General features: G+C 46.6%; 1 protein-coding gene across 1 annotated transcript in view; it reads left to right on the forward strand.

Moving 5' to 3' along the window:
• Positions 1-14,749, forward strand: part of SEC13 (SEC13 homolog, nuclear pore and COPII coat complex component) — a 36,591-nt gene that overhangs the window by 20,340 nt on the left and 1,502 nt on the right. Inside the window, exons 6-8 of the mRNA XM_027522834.1 lie at positions 7,321-7,454; positions 7,806-7,929; positions 9,459-9,605. Of these exons, the coding sequence (XP_027378635.1) occupies positions 7,321-7,454; positions 7,806-7,929; positions 9,459-9,605 (405 nt within the window). The remainder of the gene's footprint in view (positions 1-7,320; positions 7,455-7,805; positions 7,930-9,458; positions 9,606-14,749) is intronic.

The raw sequence follows: 14,749 nt of genomic DNA on the forward strand, positions 1-14,749 counted from the left end.
AATCCTGTTTTCTGTTGATGGGCGGGGCTGTGTTCCCTCCCTCTTGTTTGGACTGAGGCCAAACTATGGTGGCAAACAGTGGTGATAATGACAACCTCCTTCAAAAGGACTTATGCCCTCACAGTTGTATTCAGTGCCCCTGGCCCCGCGGCAGGCCACTGTCAACCGACGCCTCCACCAGAGACTCCTGGACTTCAGATCAGATCAGTCGCTCAGTCGTGTCTGACTCTTTGCGACCCCATGAGGTCGCACCCAGGAGGCACCCAGGCCTCCCTGACCATCACCAACTCCCGGAGCTCACTCAGACTCACATCCATCGAGTCAGTGATGCCATCCAGCCATCTCATCCTCTGTCGTCCCCTTCTCCTGCCCCCAATCCCTCCCAGCATCAGAGTCTTTTCCAATGACTCAACTCTTCGCATGAGGTGGCCAAAGTACTGGAGTTTCAGCTTTAGCATCATTCCTTCCAAAGAAATCCCAGGGCTGATCTCCTTCAGAATGGACTGGTTGGATCTCCTTGCAGTCCAAGGGACTCTCAAGAGTCTTCCCCAACACCACAGTTCAAAAGCATCAATTCTTAGGCGCTCAGCCTTCTTCACAGTCCAACTCTCATATCCATACATGACCACTGGAAAAACCATAGCCTTGACTAGACGGACCTTTGTTGGCAAAGTAATGTCTCTGCTTTTGCATATGTGCTGAGGACCTGCCCCAGCTGATCCAGGGTATTCGAAGGAGAGACGGCCTAGGCGACTATTTATATGCTAATTAGAGATATAGAGAACAATAGAATGAGGATAGCTCAGTAGGAAAATTCAGTGGAGAAAAGAAGCTGAGTAGCTTGGTTTACGCGGGAGACCAATAAAACTTCAAGACAAGAAGTTTGCACCACTGACGTAGGCCGCAGGCGCCCTCTCGAATAGCGGAAGGTGTCTCACCCTAGACACCTTCTCGAGTGGGTCTTAGAAGCCCAGGCATGATTAGTCAGCGTGGTGGGTTCCGCGCTCCAGATGGAGACTCAGCTGGAAGTTAAAGGGAAGAATGACATGGGGAGACCAAGCGTTGGTGAGCAAGGCCCGTAGCTTTATTTTTAACAGGGGCTTTTATACCCTAAGTTACACATAGAGGATAATAGGGGATGCAAAGTCAGCAGTCTTTGGTTCTTATCAAAAACCAAGGTTTCTTTCCTGCAAATGTATCGTATACAAATGGTTTAGGTGATTTACATCATCTTCTGGCCAGAAGGCCTACTAACATTTTATGGCTCTTGACAAGGACTTATCAACAAAGACTTACTTTCTCTAAGAGTAATTATTTCAAGGTTTGGCACCATCTTCCAAAGATAAAATTGCATTCCTATAGGGCGGATGTGTAATGGGTTTACAACAAAGAAAGAATTTATTACCTTAAGGGTCTAAAGTTACTAACACCAAGGCCACTACTTATTTTTTCTACATACCCACTATTAATTGATACATATTCAAGGATACAATTCAGGGGATGTGAAAACTTGGCAACAAGCATTGACTCATCAATGAAATCCTTTACTAGTTTATTCTGACAGTTTTTAACTCTCTGAGAGGCTCTAAGCTATTTGAATATCTTAAGCTTCCCATGCCTCTCGAGGCTGGGAGACTGTAAACAATCGTATGCATAGCTGCAGGAGTCCGGGTAAACTTGTCAGGCGAGTTAGAGAGCCATCAGAGGGGTTTGGATTTAAACACTCCTAATTGCCCAGGAACTTTATTAATTGGAGCTGTAAGTTAACTCTTTGACACAGAGAGAGAGAGATGGTGGTAGGGGACAGCCCCCAGTAAAGTCAGAGGTGAGAGCACAAAGCAATAAAGTAGGCAGACTCTGGTTTTTTTGGGGGAAAATGCTCGAGAATATCCGGGGGGACTCCTGAGGCTCGATCCCGCCTTTGCGTATGCCGAGCCTCCTTCCTCATGACCTTTGTCACGAGTGGAATGCCTCACCGGCTCCCCGCACATATGCTATCTAGGTTGGTCATAACTTTCCTTCCAAGGAGTAAGCGTCTTTTAATTTCATGGCTGCAGTCACCATCTGCAGTGATTTTGGAGCCCCCAAAAATAAAGTCTGACACTGTTTCCACTGTTCCCCATGTATTTCCCATGAAGTGTTGGGACTGGATGCCATGATCTTCATTTTCTGAATGTTGAGCTTTAAGCCAACTTTTTCACTCTCCCCTTTCACCTTCATCAAGAGGCTTTTGAGTTCCTCTTCACTTTCTGCCATAAGGGTGGTGTCATCTGCATATCTGAGGTTATTGATATTTCTCCCAGCAATCTTGATTCCAGCTTGTCTTTCTTCCAGCCCAGTGTTTCTCATGATGTACTCTGCATATAAGTTAAATAAACAGGGTGACAATATACAGCCTTGATGTACTCCTTTTCCTATTTGGAACCAGTAACTCAGTCATCTTAAATTTGTGAAGACTTTTTTGTGGCCTAACATAAGATCTGTCCTGGATAATGTTTCATGTGCACTTGAGAAGACTGTCCCACAGAGATAGTGTGCATTTGGTCCCAGACCACCACAATAAAGCAAATAACACAATAAAAGGAGTCGCCTGAATTTTTGGATTCCCAGTGCACATAAAAGTTATATGTAAACTATACTAGTCTGCTGCTGCTGCTAAGTCACTTCAGTCGTGTCCAACTCTGTGCGACCCCATAGACGGCAGCCCACCAGGCTCCCCCATCCCTGGGATTCTCCAGGCAAGAACACTGGAGTGGGTTGCCATTTCCTTCTCCAATGCATGAAAGGGAAAAGTGAAAGAGAAGTCGCTCAGTCATGTCCGACTCTTAGCGACCCCCTGGACTGCAGCCCACCAGGCTCCTCCATCCATGGGATTTTCCAGGCAAGAGTACTGGAGTGGGGTGCCATCACCTTCTCTGAAGTATGCAATAATAGCATTATGTCTAAAACAATGTACATACTTTAAAAAACACTTTACTGCTAAAAAAACTAACCATCATATGAGCCTTTAGCAAGTCATAAATAACATTAGCGTTAGTAACATCAAAGATCACTCAGCACAGATCACCAAGACCAGTGTAATAATGAAAAAGTTTGAAATATTGCAAAGTTACCAAAGTGTGACACATAGATGGGAAGTGAGTAAATGCTATTGGGAAAATGGTGCCAGTTGAATTGCTCGACTTAAGGTTGCCACAGCCTTCAGTTTGTGAAGAACTCAACTTGAAACAAGATACAGTAAAGTGAGACATGCCTGTATTCTGCTGCTTTGGGTGGAACATTCTCTATATCTCTGTAAAGTTCCTCTGGTCTAATGTGTCCCGTAAGGCCATTTTCTGGATGATCTGCCATTGACATAAGCCTACTGTTACTGTAATACTGCCTTTATCTCCCTTCAAGTCTGTTAATATTTGCTTTATGTATTTTGGTTCTCCTATGTTGAGTGCGTAAATGTTTACAAATGTTACATCCTCTTTTTGGATTGTCTCCTTTGTCATTATCTAATGCCCTTCTTTGTCTTTTAGTGCGGGCTCTGTATTAAAGTCAGCTCTCTTGGTTTCCATTTGCATGGAACATCTTTTTCCATCCCTTCTTTTTCAGGCTGTGTGTGTCCTTCAGTCTGGAGTGAGCCTCTTACAGGCAGCATAGAGATGATCTTGTTTTTTTCTCCTGTCAGCCATCCTTCCATGTCTAGTTGGAGAATTTAGTCCACTTACATTTAAAGTAATTATTGATAGGTATGTACTTCATGCTGTGTTACTGTTTTTTGTGGCTTTTCTACTTTAGCTCTCTTACTTTGTAGTTTGATGACCTTTATCCTTGGGCTTCCATGCTGACTCGGACAGTACAGAATCCCCCTGCAGTGCAGGAGACGCAGGTTTGATCGGGTCAGGAAGATCCCCTGGAGAAGGGAATGGCTACCCACTCCAGTTTTCTGGCCTGGAGAATTCCGTGAACAGAGCAGCCTGGTGGGCTGCAGTCCACGGGGTCACAAGGAGTTGGACACGACTGAGTGACTAACGCCGTCACTCTCACGTTCAGGTTCCTTTGTCATTATCTCTTGTGTATCTGCTGTATAGATTTTTGCTTTGTCATTACTATGGAGTTTACATAGAACAGCTCATATTAATAACAGCCTATTTTAAGTTGATAACTTAAATTTGTTCCCATTCTAAAGCTCTATATTTTTATCCTCCCCCACCCACTTTTTGTTTGATGTCACATTTTACATCTTTTTATTTTGTGTATCCTTTTAATTACTGTAGTCACAGATTTTTATTACTTTTTTAACCTTCATAATAGCATCATAAGCAATTAATCCACTACCTTTAATATATTTTTATATTATGAGCATAAAACATGGAAGACTTATACTTTTATATGTTTTCTTGTTACTAATTAGCACCCTTTCTTTTCAGCTTAAAAAAGTCCCTTAACATTTCTTGTAAGGCCGCTTTAGTGGTGATGAAATCCTTTCACTTTTGCTTGTGTGGAAAACCGTCTCTCCTTTACTTCTGAACAGTAACTTTGCAAGGTAGAGTATTCTTGGTTGGAAGGGTTTTTTCTTTCAGCACTTTGAATTCATTTGATATCTTGATTGTAGTGATGGCTTTACAGGATATGCTGATGTCAAAGTTAATCAGCTTGTGCAGTTTATGTGCTGTTAACAGCAGTTAGATCTCAAAGCTGTCTTTACAGGTTGGAGTGTAAGGAATGCAAAGTGTTATCAGTATGCAAAAACTCAGGGACTGTTGTTTTCATAAGCCATTCTGAGGTATCTACTAGAGAGAATAAGTTTTAGACAACAAAAATGGCTAGAAAGACATCCATATAAATATACAGTTAGTTGTGAAGACCGTTCAGTATTAAACTGAATGAGTCCTGGTCATGTGCTCGGCTAAGATAGATAGAGTATAACTATTTAAAAATGGTGTGCAGCACAAGCAACTGGAGATCTAGACTTCTTCATGTTGGTACCATCCACACAAAAACACCCCTCACCAAAAAACAAAACAGTGGGAGAATGGAGTTCTTACGTTGCTGAGTCGTGTCTGACTCTTGGCGACCCCATGGACTGATACAAATACTACTAGGTATCATGTTGATGGCATTATTATTCTGAGACCATCCTGCTGTGTGTCAAATGAAATAAAATGAATAATCATCTGTCAGTGAACATCCTTAGCACCAGAAGTACACTTGAATTAGTTTCTCACTGAAAGAATCCAGAGCTCTTCTGGAAATGGCCAATCCCAGGTTTTGAGGCAGGAAAGGAACAAACATCTTGTTATGCCAGATAGAAAAGAAATCAGTGACATACTTAGACATACTAAGGTTATGTCAAAGGAGCCACCTTGAACAGGCTCAAAGTGCCGAAGATGGGCAGTTTGAGTGTAAAAAGTGAGAATGATTGCAATGAACCAAAAGCCATTAAATATGCTTAAATCCATGCCTTCATCCTGATAGTTATTTAATAAAAAAGAATCAGTCATCTTTGAAGAATAACAAGAAACTGGTTCAGAAGGGATTAAGTGTTTATGCTGCCTTTCCTACCTGATCTGTACCCCTGGGGGGAAGCAAACATTAGTGAATGAAATAGCCCCTGTGTGGAGTATTCCATATAATAAATGACAAAGGATAGAATGACAGTATCGCCATTTTGGAATGCCCAGTGAGTTAAAAGAGGCATAAATTATTGACGTGGTAATAACACAGAGAGAGAGATAGTCTGAGGTCGTGTGCCTCCTGCTGAAGGAGTACACCATACTCTGTAGTCCTGGCAAAAGGAAACAAACCTGAATCTGATCAGTAAGATCATAGAGAGAATCCATAAATGAGAGATGCAAGAAACATCAAAAAAATGTTTTTACTCACACTGGTCAGAATAAACATCATCAAAAAGTCTACAAAAAAAATAAATGCTAGGGAGGATGTGGAGAAAAGGAGAGAAGCATCCTGCACTGTTGATGGGAATACAAATTGATGCAGCCAGTATGGAAAACAGTGTGGAGACTCCTTTAAAACTAAGACTAGACCTACCGTGTGGGGGATATATGTCCCATTCCTGGGCATGTATCCAGAAAAAGTGAGAACTCTCCTCTGAAAAGATACACGCACCTCATTGCTCATAGCAGCACTGTATTAGCTGAGACGTGGAAACAGCATCAACGTCCGTAAAGAGAGGAACGGATGAAGATGATGCGGCACGCACATACACACACACATACAGTGGGATATTACTCAACCATACGGAGAACAAAATGATGCCATCTGCGGCAACGTGGATGGACCTAGAGATTATTATAAAAATAAAGTCAGAGAAAGACAAACACCATATGATATCTCTTATATGTGGAATCTTAAAGATTGGTGTAAAACACAGCCTCACAGACATAGAAAGCAGACTTACGGGACTTCCCTGGTGGCCCGTTGGTTAAGACTGTGCTCCCAGTGCGGGGGGCGTGGGTGTGATCCCTGGTTGGGGAACTAAGATCCCGTATGCGGCACAGCGTGACCCAAAAAAGGAAAACAAACTTATGGTTACCAAAGGGAAAAAGGGCGAGGATAGATTAGGAATTTGTGATTAACGTACCCACTGCTATATAAAAATAATAGCCAACAAGGAATTACTGTATAGCACAGGGAACTCTATTCAGTATCTTGTAATATTAATAACTTAAAATGGACAAAAATCTGAAAAAACATATGTAACTATCCCTTTGCTACACCTGAAACTAACACAAGTCTTGCAAATCAACTACATTTCAATAAAAAAGAGATACTGCAATTCAAATATATATTTTAATGGCACAACTACACTGGTGCCTCGGAATGCGCGTTTGGGTGATGAATGTGCTAAAATAAATAGAAATCAGAATAATGTTTACTTACGGGGAAGAGGAGCTGTGATTCAAGTAGGACACGAATGACAGGGCTTCTTGGGCAAATGGTCATTTTATTTTTTGACCTGGGAGTGACTGCAGGAGTACTTCAGAGTGATTGATGAATCCATGTATTTACTTTGTGTGGTTTTCTGAAATCTGTGCCCTCCCTTCGTATATTTGGAATATGTTCTGTCTTTTAAATTCCTGAGAGTCCCTGCTTCCTACTTTAAATGCATGTTGCTGAGAAAGACGTGCACTGTAAGGAATCCTTGAAGCAGAGTTCTGGGTGGCTAATCCTTAGTTCATTAAAAGAGCTGTCCTGCATAATCCAGTCCTGAGAATTGGAGAGGAGATGATCACCAGCCTTGGGTCTGCAGAAGCAGTGTCCTGTCGCTGGGCCAAGGGGCAGAGTCAGCACGAGACCCTCTCCCTGCAGATCGGCTGCAATGCTGTCAGCTGGGCCCCTGCTGTCGTACCCGGAAGCCTCATAGACCAGCCATCCGGGCAGAAGCCCAACTACATCAAGAAGTTTGCGTCAGGCGGCTGTGACAACCTCATCAAACTGTGGAAGTGAGTGGAGCTGGTGACCTTTTTAAGGGGAGTCTTCTACCCTGTCTACTGTCCATCGTGACTCAACCTCAGTTCACCAGAAACAGAATCACCTTTTCCCCTTCTGCCCATTGAATACTGTCTTCAGTCTGTCAGAGGACATCCTTTATTTTAAAAAAAAGTCCAAATCTTGCCCTTTCCTCGGGCGCTTTGACTCTTCCTAACTGCTGTTATTTGGCTCAACAAATGCTATCAGAAAGATGGAGTAGCTTCTCCACCCCTGTGGAGCCTTTGGGGCGGGGGAGGAAGGGAGGTGAGGGAATGGTGCCTGGACTCTGCCTGCTGGATTCTCCCTCCCATCTCCCCTGCTAGGGAGGAGGAGGACGGCCAGTGGAAGGAAGAGCAGAAGCTGGAAGCCCACAGTGACTGGGTTCGAGATGTGGCCTGGGCCCCCTCCATCGGCCTGCCTACCAGCACCATCGCCAGCTGCTCTCAGGTCAGTTCAGAGCCATGCAGGCGGCCCACGTTAGTTAATCTCGGGCAGTCCCGTCGGCCCTCACAGTCCCCTGGGGAAAGTGCTTGGAGGGGCAGGAGGCTGGCCCCTGTGGACCACTGCAGGTAAGCGCTTCTGGAGCCCGCTCGCCTCCCAGTGAGGTCTTGACCAGAAGCCACAGTGGCTTTCTTCCACTGAGCCAAGAGCAAGACCAGACTCAGGACTAGTTCCCCTCCTGACCCTTTTATGGAAAGGGATTGGAGCTACCTGGGCATTAAGAGTGTTCCCAAGCAAGGACTAGGATCAGCGGGAAATCCTAAGACCTTGGGCTCATCGCCTTGCTCACGCCTCCCAGACAGAAAAGACCCAGGACAAGCCTTTAATTATATGCAACCACCCAAGATGAGGCTTCCTTGATAGCTCAGCTGATAAAGAATCCACCTGCAATGCGGGAGACCTGGGTTTGATCCCTGGGTTGGGAAGATCCGCTGGAGAAGGGAAAGGCTACCCACTCCAGTATTCTGGCCTGGAGAATTCCATGGACTGTAGAGTCCATGGGGTCACAAAAAAGTTAAACACAACTGAGCGACTTTCACTTCACTCATCCAAGATGAGGGGGCTTCCCTGGTGGCTCAGATGGTAAAGAATCAGCCTGCAATACGAGAGACCCTGAGTTTGATCCCTGGGTCAGGAAGATGCCTTGGAAAATGGCATGGCAACCCACTCCAGTCTTTTTACCTGGAGAATCCCATGGACAGAGGAGCCTGGCAGGTTGCAGTCCATGGGGTCGCAGTCAGGACTGAAGTGACTAACACTTTGACCAAAGATGCGAGTTAAGCCAGGCCTTTTACATCACTGGAGCCTGTTCTTGTGCGTGCACGTGTTCTAAGTCGCTTCACTTGTGTCCTCTGGTGTGACCTGTGGACTGCAATGTGCCAGGCTCCTCTCTCCATGGAATTCTCCGGGCAAGAAGGCTGCAGTGGGTTTGCCGTGCCCTCCTCCGAGCCTCTTCTACTTGGTCCTAAATTTGAGAGGACCAGGTATGAGAGGTTCAAATGATGTAAAAGATGGTTTTGTTTTGGTTTGTTGTGTGTGTGTATTTTTGTGTGGTTTTTTGGTCGCTTCTCATTCTCTGAGCTTGGCTTTTTAAACACCTGTACCCATTCCGTTGAGAAAGTACAGGGCTACTGGAAACCAAAACCAGGAGGTGACTTGGCACATGTGGGAAAGTCCCAGGGAACATTTGAGAAACAGCAGTGTTGACAAAGCCCATCCCTGAAACCGGTATGAGGAAAGGGACCCGGGAGACTCCTGCCCAGCCAGAAGCGTGTTCTGGGCTGAAGGGATACAGGCAGGGGTGCCGGGCTGGAAATCGGTTGTCAAAGCTGGAAGCAGCCAGGAGGTCTTCGGCTGTGGTTTGCCCTGGTTCCCTCGCCCTGTCCCTGAAAGGGCCCAGCACAGATGCAGATGGAGAAGACGTCACCGGGGAGGCCTGCCGCCCCCACCTCCTGACTCGAGCCTTCTCTTCCCAGGATGGTCGGGTGTTCGTCTGGACCTGTGACGATGCCTCGGGCAACACGTGGTCTCCCAAACTGCTGCACAAGTTCAACGACGTTGTGTGGCATGTCAGCTGGTCCATCACAGCCAACATCCTGGCGGTCTCTGGTGGAGACAATAAGGTCAGTTCAGTCGCTCAGTCGCGTCCAACTCCTTGTGACCCCGTGGACTGCAGCATGCCAGGCCTCCCTGTCCATCACCGACTGCTGGAGCGCACTCAAACTCATGTCCATCGAGTCGGTGATACCTTCCAACCATCTCATCCTCTGTGGTATTCAGACCCCCCACCTCTGCACCAGCACCTAGCAGCCCTCATTTTGCTCTCTGTCTCTATGAATGGAGCATTTAGGCACCTCCTAGAAGTAGAGTTATAAAGGATTTGATGTTGTGAGTGGCTTGTTTCACTTAGCGTGGTGTCTGTGTTGTTACTGTTGTGAATTGAGGCATATAGCTGATTTGCAATATTGTATTAATCTCTGCTGCACAGCAGAGTCATTCAGTTACACATGTTTCTTCCATGTTCCTTTCCATGGTGGTTTGTTACAAAATACTGAATGTAGTTCCCTCGGTTCTGTGGTAGGACCTTGTTGTTAATCCATTCTGTGTATAATAGCTTCCATCTGCTAATGGTAAATCCCCATCCATCGCTCCTGTAGACCCCGTCCATCTTGGCAACCAGGAGCGTATTCTCTGTCTCTGGGAGGCCGTTGCACAGATGAGGCAGTAGTCATGCACGTGCCTATTCGCCAGAGCCTGAAACGGCCCAGCAGTGGGTCTGTCTTGACTCTGAGGAACCACGTTCTGTTCTCTGTAGAGGCTGTTACCAATTGCACTGCTGTCAGCATCTTACAAGGGCTCCATTTTCTCTGAACACTCTTCCTGTATTTGTTATTTCCACACCTTGATTTAAATGTCTGATATTAGGTTGAATATCTTTTTTTTTTTCCACAGTGTGAGTAAAATGTACCTTTTGAAATTTCCTTATTAAAAGTGGGCCCTGTTTTCATGGTTATTACATTACCTACCCAAAGTCATTAATTGACAGCAGGTATCATTTAGAAGCAAACATGTCTTTGGAATATGACCCTTCCTTAAGCAGTGGATTTAAAGTTCTTGTTATAGAAAACGATAACAAGGAAGCAACCTCCCTTCCTGACCAACTGCGGTTACTGCAGCTTCCAGAAGCTCAGGAAAAGCCGTATTCCCGGGCTGTCAAGGGGACAGTATGCGCCAGCACACACACTGAAGGGCTTCCTCCTCCTTTCTTCCTCCTCCTCACCCTTCAGCACCCAAAATACCAACCCCTGCCGATCCCCAGCACGCAGGTGGCTGACTGACGTGGGTGGGGTTGAGTCTCTGGACAGACACTAGAGATGGGAAGCCCTCCACCAAGACCTCTTCCCGCCCCGAGGACTCACCTCTTCTCGGCACACTCAGTGCGCTTAACGCTCTGCATGTCCCACGCACATCTGGTGATGCCGTGCCTTCCAGAGGGACCAGACACTCAGGTCCAAGATGGCATCGTTGCCGGCCCCTCCCTCCCAGCTCCCTTGGCCCCCCGCCACCCCAGCCTTGGTTCCCAGCCAGCTCGGGCTCCAGGGATGGACTTTACCCCGGGCTTCAGAGGCCTCATCGCGACACAGTAGATAATACTCTCTGAGGTTTTTCTTTTCTCCTCTATTTTATCTGGACGTTTTGTTGATTTACAGTGTCGTGTCAGTTTCAGAATGCTGGGTGCTGGTCACCTATGCTTATGCACATCCCTCCTCTTGAATTCTTTACCTGGATAGCTTAGGACACAGGTTCACTGGGGTTCTCTCTGCGCTGCAGTAGAGTCTTGCTGATCATCTCTCTCAGTGATGGGAGTTTATATATGTGAATCCCAGCCCTCTCATTTATCTGCCCACCATACCCTGCACTAACACCTCCTTGTTCTTCTTTCTTCTTCACTGACACGCTCTTTCAAGTTCACCTGTAACAGTGTTTAGAGTCCACCTATTACTGAAATCGTAAAATATCTGTGTGTCTCTGTCTGGATTAGATCATTCGTGGGATCATCTCTGGGTTTATCCACATTGTTGCAACTGGCATTACTCCTTTGTTCCTACAGATGAGTCGGTACTCCAGTGTACGCCTGCACTACATTTATTTTTTACTGGTTCGTCTGTCATCAGTATTTGTCGCTTTTCTGTTTGTAAATAATGGTGCAGTGAACACTGGAGTGCAGGAAATCTTTTCGTATTTGGTGTCTACAGGCCCTGTGACAGCAGGTCTTTTTCCGAGTTGACTGTAGTAGATCTCTTTCTGAATTTTTGACCAGCCTCCATAGTGCTCTGCCGAGTAGGTCTACCAGTTCCGTTCCCCCCGACAGAGTAGGCAGGTTCCCTTCCTCCCAGGTGCTCTCTGGGGTTGCCTTTCACACTGTAAGGATTGTCCTTCTGTGGGTGTGATGGGATTCCAGGTTGGTGTTTGGGGTGACTTCTTTCTGCCAGTTGGGAATGCAGACCATGTCTTTCTGTACTAAGGTTGACAGCAGTGGAGGAAAATCTTTCTCTGCAACCCACTTCTGGAAAATGGGTCGTTAGGAATTCTTTATCCATGAGATACTAGGGCAATATTTCTTGAAGGTAACTGTCTTTAACGGCTCCAAGGGCCTGGTCAGTTGAACTGCCCTGAAACCACGGTTTTAATGAATTCTTTGGGGACGTGGCCACAAGGTGGCAGGTTTCTTTGCCTGGCTGTAGTCACTCCAGCCTCCAGAACCCTGGGGGACTACATGTTCCTGGGCTGTCAGGAGACTGAAGGGTGCGGCACAGACACCCCAGGGTTCCTGTCTCCTCCCTTCCCCTTACCCCTCACTCCAAGAGGTGCCGACCCGGGAAACCTCAGCCCTGGTGCCCGACATACGTGGGGTTGGGCCCCTGGACTGAGGCTAGAGGGAGGGGAGCCCTCCACGGAAGCCGTCTGTGGAGACTCGGGCTCTTTCCATACCTGTCGGGCCCAGAGGACTCAGCTCTTGGGTGAGCTGGGTGTGCTTTAGCCTCTGCGTGACCCACCCGTGTCTGATGATTGTGCGGCCTTCCAGGGAACAGGCACGCAGGTCCAGGAGTGGGCCATTGCTGGTCCCTCCCCCCAGCTCCTTCAGCCCTGGACACTCCAGCCTTGTTTCCCAGCCAGCTCAGGCTTTAGGAATGGACATTAGCCCCTGTTTCAGAGGCCTCATCGCAGCACACTAGGTAATACTCTTTTAGGTTTCCCTTTTTCCCTCTTTATCTGGAAGTATCCTTGGTGTACGGTGTCGTGTCAGCTTCAGAATACTGGGTGCTCGTCACCTGTACACACGCACAACCTCCGGTTTCTCAGGGTCTTCAGCGGGATAGCTTGGGGCACCGTGTTCACTGGCGTTCTCTCGCTGCCTACGGTGGGTTCTTGTTGATTCTCTCTTTTACTAATAGTTTATGCATGTGAATCCCAACCTTTTCACGTACCCGCCCACTGTACTGTACTATACTTCCTTTCGTTTTCTTTCTCCCTCACTGAGCCTGTTTCTCTTTGAAGTTCACATTTCACACTATTTAGATCACACATGTTATGAAAATCACGAAATATTTGTCTGTCTGTATCTGTATTAGATGGTTCGTGGGATCCTCTGGGTCCATCCACATAGCTGCAATGAACATTTTTCCTTTGTTTCCATGGATGAGGAAGTAATTTCATTATATCTGTACCACGATTTTTACCAGTTCATCTGTCTTTGGTATTTATCATTTTCCTGTTTATAACTGATGCGGAGGAGTTGGGGGTACAGTTATCTTTTGAGTTCGGTTGTCTGCAGGCCCTGTATGCGAAGGGCTCTTTCTCACTTGACTGTGCTGCCTTCTCAGTTTTTCACCAACCTCCATCATGTTCTGCGTAGTAGGTCTACCAGGTTACACTTCCACCAACAGACTAGGAGGTTCCTTCTTTCCAGGCTCCCGCTGGGACTGAGTCTCTCAGTTTCCTGTTGATTCTTTCTACTAATTGGAGATTTAGAGTATGTGTTTAGCTACTACTGTTGAAAGCCATGTGAGGAAAATGTATCTCTGCAACTTGCTTTGGGAAAGCGGCCTCTGTTTCAGATTATTATCCATGAGGTGCCAGAGCATGTTTCTTAAAGGCGGGTGCCTTTTACAACCCAACAGGCCTGGCGAGTCTGAGAGCCCTGAAGCGGCGGTTTTAGTGCTGTTTTGGGCAATGGCCACAGGGCGGCAGCGTTTCTTCTGCCTGACTGTGGTTAATGCGGCCTCCACACCGCAGGGAACAGCGGGTTCCTGGGTTCTCACTGAGACTGGAGGGTGCAGAACCAACACCCCAGGCTTCCTGTCTCCTTCCTTACCCTTCACACGAATAGACTCAAACCCGGAAGCCGCAGTGCACAGGTGCTGCCCGTGTAGGTGGGGGAGCCCTCCACAGAAGCCAGGCCTGTGGATTCGTGGGCTTTTCAAACCTCTCCCTCTCGGGTGCACGGGGCGTGTGTATCCTCCTCATCACCCACCAAGCCTGTGACTGTGGTGCCTTCCAGAGGCACCAGGGACTCCAGGTCCAGGAGGGCATCGTCGCGGGTCCCTCCCTGCCAGCTTCTCCACCCCTGCACTCTCCAGCCTTGTTTCCCGGCCAGCTCAGGCTCCAGGGATGGACGTTAGCCCCGGTTCCAGAGCCCTCATCGCAGCACAGTAGACAGCAGTCTCTCAGGTTTTCCTTTTTTCCTCTTCATTTTATCGGGGAGTATTGTCGATTTACAGTGTCGTGTCAGTTTCAGAACACTGTGCTGGGCACCTGTCCATGCACACACCTGTTCCTTCTCCAGCTCTTTACCTGGTTAGCTGAGGGGCAGTGTTCAGTAGAGATCTGCTGAGCTACGATAGGGTCTTTTTGATGATCTGTTTTATTAATAGAAGTTTGTGTGAATCCCAACCTCCTGATTTTCCCGCCTAGGATACTCTTGAGATTGTTTTTTTTACATTAGGTTACTATTGCCCTTTTTATTTATTGCGAGGGATTCTTCCTGAATTTCCTGTTTCTTTTCTCCTTTAACTATGTATTAGACCATGTATTTCTGTGCTATATCTGGTAACATTTGGGTTCAATTCTAGCACTCATTACTTCAGATTCTGTACCTGGGAGCCTCTCAACATAGTACTTTCTATTTAAACCTTTTTTCTGTTGAAGCACTTCCTTGTGGCACAGTTTTAGAGCATGTGGATAGCACTGCCTACCTGCTCCTTCC

The sequence above is a fragment of the Bos indicus x Bos taurus genome, chromosome 22, assembly GCF_003369695.1.
Source record: "Bos indicus x Bos taurus breed Angus x Brahman F1 hybrid chromosome 22, Bos_hybrid_MaternalHap_v2.0, whole genome shotgun sequence".
NCBI lineage: Eukaryota > Metazoa > Chordata > Mammalia > Artiodactyla > Bovidae > Bos > Bos indicus x Bos taurus.